This window comes from Pogoniulus pusillus, chromosome 23, assembly GCF_015220805.1.
Source record: "Pogoniulus pusillus isolate bPogPus1 chromosome 23, bPogPus1.pri, whole genome shotgun sequence".
In the NCBI taxonomy this organism is placed as follows: domain Eukaryota; kingdom Metazoa; phylum Chordata; class Aves; order Piciformes; family Lybiidae; genus Pogoniulus; species Pogoniulus pusillus.
In genome coordinates this window covers 71,971-87,792 of record NC_087286.1, presented here as the reverse complement: position 1 = coordinate 87,792, position 15,822 = coordinate 71,971, and the positions used below count along the sequence as shown (strand labels likewise).

At 47.7% G+C, this 15,822-nt stretch overlaps 2 protein-coding genes across 3 annotated transcripts in view; one reads left to right on the top strand and one right to left on the bottom strand.

Annotated features, from left to right (window-relative positions):
• The window catches only part of HACD1 (3-hydroxyacyl-CoA dehydratase 1), a 50,893-nt gene extending 42,356 nt beyond the window's left edge, over positions 1-8,537 (bottom strand). The window contains exon 1 of one of the 2 annotated variants that reach the window (XM_064162291.1): positions 8,442-8,537. The gene's annotated coding sequence lies outside the window, so the exon portion shown is untranslated. The remainder of the gene's footprint in view (positions 1-8,441) is intronic. The other variant, XM_064162287.1, reaches the window with a different exon arrangement.
• A 140-nt stretch (positions 8,538-8,677) lies between these two features.
• STAM (signal transducing adaptor molecule) overlaps positions 8,678-15,822 on the top strand; it is a 50,120-nt gene continuing 42,975 nt past the window's right edge. The window contains exon 1 of the mRNA XM_064162286.1: positions 8,678-8,828. Within this exon, the coding sequence (XP_064018356.1) occupies positions 8,789-8,828 (40 nt within the window). The 5' untranslated portion in view covers positions 8,678-8,788. The remainder of the gene's footprint in view (positions 8,829-15,822) is intronic.

Sequence of the window (15,822 nt, the reverse complement as noted above, 5' to 3'; positions counted from 1 at the left end):
AACATAGCGGGAGATGATGAATGATGAGGAGGTAAAAGCATCTTGAGAGAATGTCTAGCAGCTGTCATTGAATCGAGGCAGAATCCATAGAAAACATGCAATTCTTTACAAATAGTCAGTGCTACTGGTCAGTGCTGGTCTGTGTCAGCTGAAGAGTTGTTGTGGATAAGGGAAAAAAGGCACAAGTTGAGATTCTGCTACAAAATTTTAGTAAAGCAAGGAAGTGCTTTGTGCTCGTCTCCTCCTGTGTGGCCTGACCTAGGTGATCCTGCTTTGGCAAGGGTGTTGGACTTGGTGATTCCCCAGAGGTCCTTCCCAACCCCTAACATTCTGTAAGTCTATGTCTGTAAATCCCTGTGGAAGAGGCTTGGTGTGCAGTTCTCTGGTGTTAGAAGCCGCCCGATGCACGCAATTGGATTCATTATGGAGCCTGCTTAGTGCTGTTGGTTACAGCTATTGTCTTTGCCCTGCAAACAGCAGGAGCATCCTTCTCATTTCTTGTTCGGTCTTGTGAGGTGCCCACGTTGCTCCTGTAAGTCTCTGTGACTTTGCTCATGTGTGTGCATGTGCCCTTTTCCCTTGCTTCATTTGTGATCCAGCTGGTTCAGAGGTACAAGACAGCACTGACGTTTTAAGGAAAACTACTCAACTTGCACGGGACGGCAAGAATGGGCAGAACGTGTCACATCCTCTGAGTCGAACTGTTATCATGGGATATGTCATAATTAACAGGCACAAACTGGTGTTCATGCAAGTTAAGGCTTTAATATAAAGTTGCAGGAATCAAGCAATGTACAGGCCTGGGTGCGAGGAGAGACTCTGATCTACCCCAACGCACACCCTTTGCCTTCAGCTTTCTCTTTTTATACCCTATTCTATTACATATTTACTAAGTTCTAAGAAAAGGTTGGGTTTTCTTTATCAGTTCTTAGGAATGTGAGATGTCTCTTCCACACAGGCCTCCTTTTATCCGGTGGTCCCTCTGGTAATGTCTGATGAAGTAAGGGGTCTTGCTTAAGTGTCTTCCTCATGAACTTCAAAGTCCTGGTTCTTCTATTTGCTCATACAGGAAAGGTGGCACCAGAAGGAATGCATTTCCATTTCAATATGCAAAAGACTATCTCTTCCACATGCCTCCCTCCTTTGTCAATCTAATTACTCTTATCTTTAAGCTTATTGAGATGGTGGTGCAAGCAGGAATGCAGTTACATTCAAACCCCCCCCCCTTCCTCCTTGTCTGTGACCTCTTGCCACGAATTGATCGGATCAAACATATGATTCTATATATTTATCACAATCCCCCATTTGCTTTTTGATCAGATTGATTCGTGTTTTAGCTTCAAATCGGGCAATTACTTGCTCTAGAGAGTTTAACTCTCCATCTTTCCTCCTTTCTTTTATCGCCTGAACAATCATTATAGGTTGGGGTTTGGTTCTCTCTTCTGGGTTATGGGGTACAAGAGTCACTTGCATTCCTTGCACAACCATCGTGATCAGTCTTACAAACCATGGAATGAGACAAGGTACAATTAATATCACAATCAGCACTCCCCCTCCCACTAAAGCCAATTTAGTCTAATTATTCTATTAAGCATATACATTGGGGTTCCATATCCCCAAGATCCATCTTCTGCCCACGTTGCAGGGTCATAATAGGCAATGATCCTTTCAGGAGGCCACTCGTTGTCTTTCCAATTTCCTATTTGGAGATCCCTCCTGGCCCTTCTTGGCTCGTCAGTCTCAATGTACAGCTGTTTGCCTAATCTTACTCCCTTGGAGACAGGCAACAGGAAGAAGCTGGGTCTCATTATTCCCAATCCGATAATATCCAACCAGGGCTGGCCACCCATTTATGATTTTGCTACCATTTTACCATGTAACCCCCTTCACATTCCAAATTCCCTATAAAATGACCATTACCCAGTCTCTGCCAGCAACTTCTTCCAATTATATTGGTTTGTAGGACCCACTGGTGCTTTCTGTTACCTCTCTCCACTTTCCAGGATGTTTGCTTCCATTGATTTCCAGGGCCATCGATCTCCTTGATTGGTACCTCCACAGACATAACAATTGGTTACATTCAAGGATTTTGCAATATTCTCAGATAAATTTACAAACAATATTTTTAGCAACTGTTGGAATTTCATACTTAACTCCTGATTCTATTTCATGATAAAATGAATGAAATACCAAATGTTGTGATTTTCTCTACGATACTGGCAGCACTGGCCAGGATCCTCTGGGCAAATGTATTTTTCTTGCACACTATAATAACATCTGCACCCCATATTCCCACAATTTGAAGCACCGTTGTTGTCAATAGCCTGGCAAGCAGCAAAAGTGACCCAAAGGGGTTGGCTGCGGTCAGTAGCCATTTGGCTTCTTCCTAACAACTTTCCTTTCTCATCATTTGCACTTACTTCTACCCACCAAGGATAGGAGCTCCTTCCTTTGGATCATAACAAGTGATTTTTAATGTCTCATTACCCCTCGTTTTTATAACAGGGATCTAACTTTCATCCTTCGTACTCATAAATTGTATGGTACACCAGTGTTTGAGACACAATTTTGCCCCTCCGAGTCGCAGCAATGCAGTCACTGCAATTCTGGGCTTGTTCCAGGACAGGAGGCTTAACCCAAATATGCACAGCAGAGGTCCGGTCAGGGCCATGTCACTCGGCGGTCACAGCCCAGAGGGGTTGCAGCCCTCGGCAGACCTTCTTCAGCCGCAGCACTGGTTCCCACTCCGGTCTTGCCCTCTTTTTGTTTCCTTGGGTGCCTCTCACTGCCCTTTTTGCTTTCCTTGAAATATGTGTCACAAGTTAAATTAAAACACACAAACAAAACAAACAACTAACTAACAGGCAAAACAACAACAACAACAACAAAAAACCTCTTCCCCACTACACAATCCCTCCTGTTTGTAACAATTTCAACACTTTCCGTCAGTTTGAGTATTGGTTATGAAGTCTCAATTAGTGCCCCCCCCCAGGAGTGATAAGTATTTAGAAATTCCAGCAGTGCTTAGCCTTAGTGTCACTTTGTTTCTCCTGGGTCCAAAGTCACTTGTCCCTCCTGCACAGGTGCTTTTACTCGTGAGGCTGTGTCCGTCTTTTCTCTGCTGTTCTGAGCGCCGTTCCTGTGGTGAGCAGCACAAGAAAAGAGCCTTCCCACAGAGTTAACCAAGTTTGTTCTTTCCAAGTCTTTATCAGTAAAGTATCCGTGCAGGACACCCCCCATCCAACGAGAGACTCCCTGAGTTTCCCTAGGTGAAGCTCTTAACAGAGTTGACTTAATTACTTTGAATGGGCCTGTAAGTGCTTTTGATCGTTTCAGCTTAAGCCAAGCTAAGCACAAACCCGAATCCACCTCCCAAACCCGGTACAATTTCAGAATTGACTGGTGAGCTCACAGATCTCTATGCTTCACCCCCCCCCCCCCCACTCACCACAGAGGGGTGAAGCTCTCAGTTCCTATGAGGCACACCTGTCCTCTTATCGAGGGTGGGCTCAGGCCAGTGCTTCACAACCATTTCTAACTGCCTCGTGAATAACCCGGCAATCACTTCTTTTGGGATCCCTTTCTTTCGGCCTACCCATCACCAATACTGTCTAGTATTCAGATGCTCCCTTCCCCCAGTCGAGTGTCGCCTGGGGATTCGAAGCATCTGGCTCCGGGGGTCTGGACTCGGAGGTGGGCGATTAATTTTCACCTGCCTCAAGCCTCTAGGCTCAGGCTTATGTACTTCCTCAGGCACCCCATACTGCCTGGCATAATCTAATAGCTCTCTGGCCACCTCCTCCCACGTCCATTGTCTGCAATCAGGCTGCCTCCTCCCAGGTGTTAAGTTCTCCCTCAGAGCAGCTTGTATTCGAGAGGTAGGTGGGGTGTCAGCTATCTCCTTTTGAAGCTGGATGCCCTTCATCTTAAGGGAGTCAGGAAGCCCCCGACCAAAGGAATCATTCGCTTTGGGTCCACCAAGAGAGAAAGGGGTGATTCAAAATGATGTTTCAGTTCTCGATCATAGACCATTTGCAAACAAGCTGCCTTCTGCACATTTTCCATTATCTGATTCATGCCTCCCCTCAGAACTAGAGGCTCTCCTCTCTCTTTTGAGTCAAAGCCCCCAGCCCAGAAAGCTGCTCGCTGAGTAAGGCTCCAGGGACCACTCCTATTGCCCGTAGTTAGGAACACATTAGCACCCCAATAGCCTGTGGCTTCAGCTTCTGTCAACCTAATTTGATCACCTCCAGTTTTAGAAACACGCCATACATATCCCACCTCAGACTCCCCAGCAGAACGTGTAAACTCTTTACGCTGTTTGGCCAGCTCAGTGGAAGAAAAGGGTATCTCTTTGGTTGTGATGGCAGGGGTGCCATCCTCATCCTCATACAGCATCTCGGTTTTAATGAGAGGACGCATGTGAGCCGCAGCTTCCTCTGCTGCTGCCAGCTCTGCCTGAGGGTATGTGGAGGCAGGCTCTGCCTGCCGTTCTTCCTTCTTCAAAAACCAATTTTGCCACTTCTGCTCTGTTTTTAATCTATCCTTAAGATCTGCCACTTCGTCCTTTAAAGTTACAATATGCCCTTGCAGGGAATCTACCAGATCCTGCAAGGAGGAAATGATTTTATTCTCTCATTCGTTTTGGCTTTGCTTTTCATCTCTCGAAGCGGCGAAACACGCACCCAAAACTGCACAGATGAAAACTTTGCCCTTTCCCGACTTGGCCGTGCCTCCTTCTGCAGGGCCACAATCTGCTCCTCACACTCTGAAAGTTACTCCAGTTCTCACGGGCCCAGCCCTTCCACAGATGGGCGAGCTCCATGAGCTTCCAACAGACACAAAAACCTCTCCACCGTGGCCATTGCCTTTAAGGTAAGAGCTCCACGGGGAGGTCACAACAACACAAAAGACCTTATACCTCAAAATCTTCCCTACAAAAACCGCTCAAGGAAAGCTCCCCCACAAACACTGTTCCCTGGGAAAAAAAAAACGCACAATAAATTCCTCCAGGGAGATCCCACCAAGATCTGGCTTCTTGGAGAGGGCAGTCACACTTTTCCCCATGAGGACACATTTTACAACAAAGAAATTTCTCAGTTTTGTTTTTTTCTAATTAATTTTGAGGTAAAATGTGTCCCTTGATCTGAATCAATATGTTCCACTTCCCCATATCTTGGTATTGTATTTTCCAATAATACCTTTACCACCATATGTGCAGTTGCTCTGCTCACTGGGTAAGCTTCCACCCATTAGGTTAGGTGACCTACTATAACTAATAAGTATTTTACCCTTTTGCAATATCCTTCTACCCATTGTCTACAATATCCAAGGAGTCCCAATAACTGCCTGACTCCTTCTTATTTTCTGGAGTCTTAAACCCCAAGATCCCAGATGTTCTTTCAGGGTCTTGTTTCTTTCCCCTTTGCTCAACCAATGCACTAAATACTTTACTTCTTATTCCACGAATTGTAACTTCTGTTTTGGACACCTTATGTCCTTTTGCTCAAAAAAATAAAAATAAAAAAAATAGAGTCTGTACGGTGGCTTCCCGGACTGCTTCTTCAGTTTTTCCTGCTATACTGTAACAATTTTATCTCTTCTGGAAACACCAGCTGTTCTAATACCTTCTCCAATGTTTGACCAAATAAGTTGGGGAATTCTGTAAATCCCTGGGGTAATGCCGTCCACCTTAACTGTTTTCTTCTCCCTATCTATGGATCTTCTCATTCACATGTAAAGGGATCCTTTGATCCCTTCTTTAGTGAACAAACCCAGAAGGTTAATCCCTGTCCCACTGAAATTCTGGAGGGAGATGGTTCCTTTGTAGGTTATGCTCTGCCTCCAGTAATAATAACAAATCATTTAGACAAATTTTATCTTCTGCTTCCATTTCTACTTCCTTTAAAACAGATACTTTAAATGGTTCTCCTTTAGCTCCTGTGTCCACAAAAAAACTCCTCTTCCTCCTTATGGAACCTATTAATAATTTTATCAAGGGCTCAGTAGATGGTGAGGTCCCCAAAAGATACAGCCCCTGACTCCCCTGGTCTTCCTTGAATGATTTCTCATCCTGTGTCCTTTTGCAGCGATATTGCTGGATATGTCCCTTCTTATTGCAACAATGACACACAGGAGGTTCTTTCTCTTGAATTCTGATTTTCCAGAGGCCACTTGGGCCCCATCCTTTTTAATTCTTTAGTTGTAGTTTGTACTGTCCAACCCTCCCTCACTGCTGTTACAAGGATCTTTAGCTCTTGCTCTCTATTTTTCTGCGCCCCTGTGGACAGATAACTTCTGGGCTTCTCTAAGGAATTCCTCTGATCCCTCTCCGGCCGTTTTGCCACTGGATTGAGATCTATTAAACTCTTTTTCAGCCTTTCCACCTAGTCTCTCAGCCACCCCTCAGGGATCATCCAATAACGTTCCGCCCCCTGAACCCTTAGTGGGTACAGGCCAGCCCCAACATTCTCCCTTGTAACATTAGACGGCACTGGGACTGGAGCCGCCGGGAAAAAAAGGAACTCGACGAGAGAGAGAGACAAGCGGCAGCGGCGGGGCCGGGGTGGGGCTGGAGCGGCGGCAGCAGCAAGGGAGAGGCTGGAACGGGCAGTGAGTTCCAGCCTAAGGACTCCCGTTCCTCCCTCGTCTTCCGAGCATACAGCTCTGTAACTTTTCTTTCTGCTTATAGTTCCCAGAGCTCAGCATATTTACCCTCCTCCGGGCTAAACGTTTTCCTGTTTCTCACACATTCTACCAGGGCTTGACCAACCCAGTCCTCTAAAAACTCAAACATAGACCACTGAACATGTGGCCGTACTGGCTCCTTTGGCCAAATTCTCATACAGTAATAGACTAATTTCAGTTTTGGTTTTGCTTTTCTGGGGCCCCTATCATTCCAATATTTAATCATTAATCTGGTAATTTTGTTTTGCTCCCTCTGTTAGGGTCTTGGGTCCTCAACTTGACCCATCTTTCATGACTGCCTAAAGAGTGTCTTGCAGGGGGCTAAACGACCCTCCTTTAACCCACCCACGAATCCTATAGGAATCGCTTTGAATCCTTTACCGGCCAAATCCCTCGCGGGAGTTTGGAACCGCGGCTTATCGGACCTCCGCACTCGCTTCGGAGTCAGACTCCGTCTCAAACACACTCTTTCACAGCAGGCAGTCGAATCCCACCCAACCGAACGGTTTCCGCAATACTCACGACTCTGTCGTCTTCGCTCGGGTCTGTGCACACAGAGTTAAGGGTCTATAAAAGCGGCTGCAGCCTCATCAGGGAGCTCAAAAAAATGTATTGGTTGATTCCGGCAGAGTTCAGGATATCACCAGCCCCGTATGAGTCTCCCCAGGGAGCCACCAAAAAAGGTGGGGCGCCCCTCCCTAGGTGAACCCCCAGAGTCTGGTGATATCCCGGACGAGCCCCCAATTTGTCATAATTAACAGGCACAAACTGGTGTTCATGCAAGTTAAGGCTTTAATATAAAGTTGCAGGAATCAAGCAATGTACAGGCCTGGGTGCGAGGAGAGACTCTGATCTACCCCAACGCACACCCTTTGCCTTCAGCTTTCTCTTTTTATACCCTATTCTATTACATATTTACTAAGTTCTAAGAAAAGGTTGGGTTTTCTTTATCAGTTCTTAGGAATGTGAGATGTCTCTTCCACACAGGCCTCCTTTTATCCGGTGGTCCCTCTGGTAATGTCTGATGAAGTAAGGGGTCTTGCTTAAGTGTCTTCCTCATGAACTTCAAAGTCCTGGTTCTTCTATTTGCTCATACAGGAAAGGTGGCACCAGAAGGAATGCATTTCCATTTCAATATGCAAAAGACTCTCTCTTCCACATGCCTCCCTCCTTTGTCAATCTAATTACTCTTATCTTTAAGCTTATTGAGATGGTGGTGCAAGCAGGAATGCAGTTACATTCAAACCCCCCCCCCCTTCCTCCTTGTCTGTGACCTCTTGCCACGAATTGATCGGATCAAACATATGATTCTATATATTTATCACAGATACATCCCATCAGCGCCAACAGTGCCGCTTGGACAAAGGCAAGCAGGTCACGGGGCCGAGCGTCCTGCCAACAACCACTGATCTCAGCAGGACCTAACCCTGGAGCAGCGGCCGGCTGCCACCCCGCGCTCAGACAGCCACTGCCGTAACCAGAACCCCGCCAGGCCACCGCCTCAGAAGCAGCATGGTGACACCTGCGATGGCAGGCCTCGGGCAGCCCGCTGTGTAGGGAAGCTCTGCACGCTTTCTACACGGCGCACAGACATTTGGGCAGGAACCCGACCAGAAACCCCCTAACGAGGGGGGCGCGACAGGGCTCAACGGCACCAAGTAGAACACCCAACCCAGCTCGGAGAGGCCCTGCGGCGCTCGGCTGCCTGGCCTGGGGCAGGCGAGACACGGCGATGCCAGGCGCAGTGCACCCACCTGCCGAGCGCGGACACCGCACCAGCAGCGGCTGCGGCGCGGGCGCGCTCCTGGGCTCGGCTCGGCTCGGCTCGGCTCGGCTCGGCTCGGCTCGGCTCGGCTCGGCTCGGCTCGGCTCGGCTCGGCTCGGCTCGGCTCGGCTCGGCTCGGCTCGGCTCGGCTCGGCTCGGCTCGGCTCGGCGGCCCAGCCCCGCTCTCCCGGCATGCCGCGCGGGGGGCTGGCTGCCGGCCCGGGAGCGGGCGGCGGCGGAGGGACGCGGCCGGGCGGGAGGAGGAGCCGCCGCCGTCTGCTCGCGCCGCTGCTGCGCTGCTCGGAGGGGTGGCCGCGCCGTGCCCCCTGCCCCGCGATGCCGCTCTTTGCCACCAACCCCTTCGACCAGGATGTGGGTGAGTGGCTCCCGCAGCGGCCCGGCCAGGCCTGGCCCTCCGCCCGGCTTTTCCCTGGGGTACTTCCGCGGCCGGCCCTCTCTCCGACCCCGCTCCTGCCTCCAGCTGCCCGCCCCCTCCCCACGCTTCCACACTCCTGTTGCTGGGGCTCGCTGGCGCCCGCCCGGCATCGCGTGTGGCGGGGTTACGGACGAGGTCGGCGGCCCTGGTACGGCGGAGAGCCGCCGGGCCAGGGGCGCCTCCGAGAGCTGGCGGCGGCGGCTGCGGCCTGATCGGTGACAGCGCGGGACGGCGGAGGCTTCTGTAGGCCTTGACTGGCAGAGGGGGCTGCGGGAGGCAGGATGGCCTGCTTGGAATAACGCTGCAACGTGGCAGACCAAGGCAGAAACGCTTGTGGGATCTGGAAAAATGGATATAGAAAGCATCGTCTGCAGTTGCTTCACAGGCTGCCATAAGAAAATTGTTGCAACATTTTATGTTCAGTGTTTTAAATTCTTGGGGGAGCTTACTTTATCCCGTCCACCAAGGGAAACGTGATGCCCCACGATCAGGTTTCATCCCCACTTTGCAAGAACAAAGTAGATAGGGAGGAAATATCAGGCTTTACTCGACAAAAACGATGCTTAGCGCTGGTGTGTGCGAACTAAAGATAAAATAACATACAGGCAGTTGCGAATTATTTTGCGATTGTGTAATGCAGTTACCTACCTGCTGCTGACCTCCGTTTTACTGTGAATGATAAAACACTTTGGGGAATGGCATAATACAAAGGAGACTTTTTTCTTGTATTTGTATAAGAGCCGCCCCCCGCCCGCATCTCTGCACTGTTTTCTTACAGCGGTCGAGCACTGTGTTTGTTTCTTGGAACAAAGTTTTTTACTAGCCTTACGCTAGTGCTAGTTTTTGCTTCTTGATGTTTATCCAACTTTAGAAGTCAGAGCTGCAGTTTAATTCTTCCAGCTCTTCAAAAAACTCACTCGATCTGTTCGAACAGGGGGAAGTCTTAATGCCCAAAGGAAGAACTGTGGCAGATTCTGTATCTATGTCTGTTACATCTTAATGTAAGTGTAGCTCACTTTTACCCTTTTTGAGCAGGTATGAGTACTTTTACTGCCGAAGACTGCCCATCAATTTATAATTTTGGTGGCAAAGTTGACAATGACTTGTTTTGGAAAGCAGTAAAAGATTTTTCCCTAGTTGTCTTCTAGTGTAAATTGGTAGTTGGAAATGAAGAGGAGGTTGCACTGCTTGCCAGTTTTCCATGGACCGTTAAAGGATGGAAAAATTGGTAGCATCATCTGTGAAAATTATTTGAATAGTAAGATTACAAAGCAATAGGTGAGGTTCTAGGAAATGTTCATTTTTTGACTTCTAAGGCTTCTCTGTATCAGTGAAGGTCTGACGGCTTGAGTGGGTTTCTCTTGAGCTAAGTCTGATGGATGTTCTCATCACTGCTATGAGTTTCATAATGCACTCAACTTTTACTTGGGTGCCAGCACTATCACCAGAAGGTATTGTTCAGGTCGAGCACTGGAAAATAACCACTCAATCCTAAATTGTTCTTGGGAAAGCTGGTAGTGCACATTGGGAAAGCTGGTAGTGCACATTGGGAAAGCTGGTAGTGCACATTTGGCTAATTTTCACCAGAAACAGAGCCTCTTGCTGTTAGCCTTTTTGTGGTGTCCTGAGTGAGACCAAAGGAGCAGCAGGTTGCCAGCTTTCAGGAGCCTGCAGCCTTGATCCATCTCTTAACTGGACTGTGTCAGGAAGATGGGAGTGGGGAAGTTTCCCTGAAAGTGTCTCCTGGCCCTTCTTCCTTGAGCTCCCTTGGGAATGTGCTATTGTCTGGATGAATGTCTTGGCAGGCTTGGTAAGATAACATCAGCTGTGAATGGAGCTCTCGGGAAGCTTCCAAAAGTTGTCAGCAGTAGCGTTAGTTTTCAGTTCTTTTCTTGGAATGGAAGTTGAATGCTTTGCTTTTGTTCTGGCCCACAAAGAGAGTTTTCTTTGGAAAACCAGGTTCCTGAAGCAGGAAGACAATCACAAGCTGTTCTTAATTCTTAAGAATGTGTAGTTGATAGCATTGCTGTGATAGCTGGGAGCTTTCATCTGCTGGACATTCAGGGCTTCTGGGGTCGTTGGAAATGATTTTGGAACCCTTTAGGGTGACGGATCGCAGAGAACACATCTGGGCCAGAGTTTTCAATTCTCTTGAGAAACAGAAATGCGTTCGACTTCAGAAGGAGACGTTGCCCCGTTTGCCTGCCAGTCATCAGCATTTGGCTAGTCCTGGCACATGCTTCTGCTGGTCAGCCTCATCATCCATTTAGCTGGCACTTTGCAGAGACATTTGAGGGGTACATCTCTTCTTTAGGTGTGGCTGGCAAAAGAATGTTTACCACCACTGTTAAACTAAGAATATTAGAGAAAACTGTAAGGTGCCCAAGTAAGCCATTAGCATAATAAAGAGTCCAAATTTCTGGATGAAGCCCAAATAATTTTTGTTCTCAGAACCTTCTTTTTACCATATTTATTTTTTTTTTCATCAGGAAGGTGACATGAGGTAGTGTGGATTTTTATTATTAAGTTCTGGGACCTTTGACAATATGTCAAAGAAACAGAATGCTGGAATTTAACAAAAGAAAAAAGCCTTAAGGGCTGGTCTGCTGAGGTTATAATTAAGAGACTGTAATTTCTGGAGAACAGTGCAGAGGGGAGGGACCTGGGGGTCCTTGTGGATAGAAGGATGCCCATGAGCCAGCAATGTGCCCTTGTGGCCCAGAAGGCCTGGGGTGGTGTGGAAGAGCTGTGGTGAGTAGGTTAGCAGTGATCAGAGGGGTTCTCCTCCCTGTCTGCTCTGCCCTAGTGAGGCCACATCTGGAATATTTCATCAAAGAACTGCTTGAAAGAGTCCAGCCCAGAGCCAAAAAGCTGCTGAAGGCAGCAGAACATCCCCTGTGAGGCCAGGTTGAGGGAGCTGGGGCTTGGAGTAGAGGAGACTGAGGGCTGCCCTCATTGCTGTGCTAAAGATGTGCAGGGCAGTGCCAGGAGGATGCAGCCAGGCTTTGCTCAGGGGTGGCCAAGGACAGCACAAGGGGCACTGTGGGCAAGCTGGAGCAGAGGAGGTGCCAAGGGAACAGGAGAGAAAACTTTGTCACTGGAGCAGGCTGCCCAGAGAGGTTGTGGAGTCGCCTCTGGAGACATTCAAAATCCACCTGGATATGTTCTTATGTGGCCTGCCCTGGGTGATGCTGCTCTGGCAGGTGGGGTTGGCCTGGATGATCTCTGGAGGTCCCTTCCAGCCTCTAGTGTTCTACGATTCTGTTTAAGTCTTTAGAGTTAACAATGTTCTTAGTTTGACAGGAGGTCTGTTTCTGTCATGGTAACCTTCATTGGGAAACTGCTCCCAGAGAACTTCCTGAAAAGTGCAGGTTTAGCTGGAAGTTTGATGCAGCAAAATACTGATGAAATGTGCTTTAAGAACCAGAGAACTGTCTGCTGTCACGATGGGCTGATGTAGTGGTGGTTAGGCTATGTTTGATGAAGAACTTGATGATAAAGTAGTTCTGAAGTGTCACTTAGGTGTTCTGTTTACAGTGAGGGTGGTGGGACACTAGAACAGGTTGCCCAGTGAGATCCCTGAGGGTGTTCAAGGCCAGGCTTGATAAGGCCTTGAGCAACCTGGTCTAGTGAAAGGTGTCCCTGCCCATGGCAGGGGAGTTGGAACTGGATGATCTTTAAGGTCTCTTCCACTTAAGCCATTCTGTGAATCTCGGGAATCTGTGACTCTGAAATGAGCACGGCACATGCTGTGTCCTGCGGCATGCCAGGCAAAGTGAAAGAACTTTGTACTCATTCATGCTGAAGTTTTTGGTTCCGGTTGAAACAACTCTACAGTTCTGTAAATACAGTTTCTGGTAGGAATTGTCAGAAGATCACACCTGATATTAAGAGGAGATGTTTCAAACCACAGGTGTTTTTGCACGAGTCTTCTCCCTTAGGCACAGTGAGGAGTGAATGAAGGCACTTCTTGGGTTGGCGTTGGATGTGGCCCAGTGCTCTGTGTAGCTGGTTCTGTTAGGACAGAGTCATTTTCCTCACAAGGTGCTGGGAGGGGCTACCCATAGGACAGACAGCTGAGACATCCAGTGGGGTGCTCAATGCCGTGCTGGCGTTTCTCCTACTATGTCCTGAGCAGGTGGCTGTGGAGTGGGGTGGGGCAGAATTGGGCAGCTACGCTGGGCTATATTTTTGTATCACTTGCTTCTGTATTGTTCAGTAGTGTTCTGGGTATTCACGAGTGCATTTATAGCTTTGTGGTGTTCTGTTAAATTCTCCTTATCTCAGTCCACAGGGTCTGGCCTCCATCTCCCAGTTTTCCTTCTCATCCTGCTGGGATTTGGGGCAGTTGTGTGAGTGTCTGCATGGGGCTCAGCTGTGGCTGGACCTGAAGCATGACAGTCCTTTTGGAACCCAACATGAGGCACAAAGAGTTGAGATAAGGAGACATTTGCCCAGAGCCTTATAAAAGCCGAGGGAGGCTGTGGATGCCCTCTGCCTGGAGGCTGGATGAGGCCTTGAGCAACCTGGGCTGGTAGGAGATGACCCTGCCTGTGGCAGGTGGTTTGGAACTAGATGAGCTTTAAGATACCTTTCAACCCATTCCACAATTCTAGAATTTTTGGAAATTGTTGCAGAAGAAATTCCTGACCCTGGGTAATTATGGAGACTGCAGACTTCTGGCTGCAAGAAAGATGAATTCCAGGGATTGATTCAGCTTGTCATGAGACTGGCACTTGTTTTTCCAAGTTGACCTTCCATTTTTTGTAGCATCATTCTTGGGAGAAGGATGTTGACTCTTCAGTACCAGGAAGGCTGAGTAGGAAATCTGTGGAAAAGGAGCTGTAGCCACCTTCCTTTGCAGTTATTTCTAGAAAAAAAAAAAAAGAGACACACACTAAAGACACTTTTGGGTGTTCTTATGGAAAAATGGCAACTCTGACAGCAGCCCACAAATAATCTTTTTCAGTATCTTTCTGAAAAGGCTTCACCTGAGTGAGTTCAGCTGTGCAGGTGGAAGCCAACAGAGTATCCTCCCTAGGCAAAGGAATTCTTGTAGTCTGCATTTTCCTGTTAATTCTGTCTTTCCTAGAGAAAAGCTCTCATCTTAGTGCTGCCCCTCATTATAGCTGCAATAGCCTGCATTTGAACACCAAAATCCAGAGGAATTAAAACTATTCTCCATTAAGTAAAATTTGTTCCTCTAGCTGATAAAAATAGCCCTGTATGTTTAATGTGAAAAGTTTAGTCTCTGGCGGATCTTCAGTCATCCTCCTATCCCTGCTGCTCTGTTGGAACGTCTCTGGCTGATAGCTAGCTTGAGTGCCCTGCATTTGTTAGGGTTCACATTAGATGTCTGAACACTGAAATTTTTTTTGCCTGGCTTCTCTTGCTGTTTCCAGCATTATCTTGAGACCTTTTTGTCACGGAAGGTAGTTTGGGAGGTTGTGGGGAAAATACGTGGAGACTCATTTGTGGATTTTCAAGTGATTTATTGCTCAAACACGGAGATCCCCTCCCGAACTAAATTCCCCACGTGAGTTCTTTTAGGATTGAAGTTGTAGAATAACAGTTCAGAAAATAGCAGATAAAGGAGAGTCTGTGATTTCTTTAGAGTTCTTTTGAGTCTTTAAAGTTATTCAGTCTTTAGGTAAAGAGTTCTTTCTTTGGTTTACTCACGATTCAGCGGTTCAGATTAGCAGGATTCGAAGTTTGGGCGGTGTCCCTTTGTTCGTCAGGATCGGGCCCAAGCGTGTTTCAGGCCTCTGCGGGTCCCTCGTCGGGCAGGGCCGATCAGTAACGTGAGGTCACCGGAGCAGGAGCGAGGCAGGCAGGCAGGCAGGCTAGCGAGCAAGCAGGTAGGAGCAGGTACCAGCAAGCTCAAGCAAGCAAGCGCCGATCCAGGCAGGCACACCATTTTTATAATGTTCAAAAGAGGTGTAACCCTCCAGCCCAGGCTATTTTACGTTATTCTTACAGATTGGCACAAATTATAATTAACTTATATAATTGGACAATTCTTACCAAAACAACCTGTAGGACCACCCAAAGCTCAGCCCATCAGCAGTGTGCATGAGAACCAAGGCCGATGTTTACCTTTTATCTCCTCTAGGGAGGAAACTTCTCATGGGACTAGAAGATTGTTTTGGTTTTACGATGCTTCTGGCTTAAAATGTGAGACACTGCAACTTTTACAACCGGGAGGCCTGCTAAGGGCTTCTGCTACCCTCCATGACACTTTTGTCATCATTCTGCTCAGCTTACTGGCTGGCCACTGGGTTCACTTCCTGGTGCCACAGTACAGGAAGGTATCCAGAGAAGACCAGTGGGGATGGAGAGGGATTAGGAAGGTGTCATACAAGGAGAAGCAGGGGGAAGTGGGATTGTTTATTCTGGAGAAGACTGTGAGGAAACCTCATTGCTCTCTACAACTCCCTTAAAGGAGGTTGAAGTGAGGGTGGTTGTGATGGGTTAGGAATTTCCCCCCCCACTATTGGAATTTACCAGACAGCTTGGAAGTAAGCTGAAGGTCTGTTTCCAGCAAAGCTAGACACCCAAGCATACATAGACAATGGATTTACAAGTGTATACGCATTAGAAATTATACAGAAATCCAAACTCCCGCCCGAACAAGGAAACTGCCCAGAAGGGGCTCAGAGCCTCTCTCTCTCTCTCTCTCTCTCTCTCTCTTCCTTCCCTGATAGAAACCAAAACAACTAGCAAAGCTTATCTGGTTAGCCAAGGTTAGTGGAAGATATTAGAGTGGAGTGAAGGGGAAGCAAAGGGAGAAGTGTCCCAGACCAAAGAGGGACAAATTCTTTACATTTTGGCTTTTTATCCCTTTCAGCAAACCAGTGAATGATACAGACTTCAGAATAATTCTTTTCAGAACCAATGGTCTAATTTCTCTCATTAAAATATTCCAGGCAGTCTC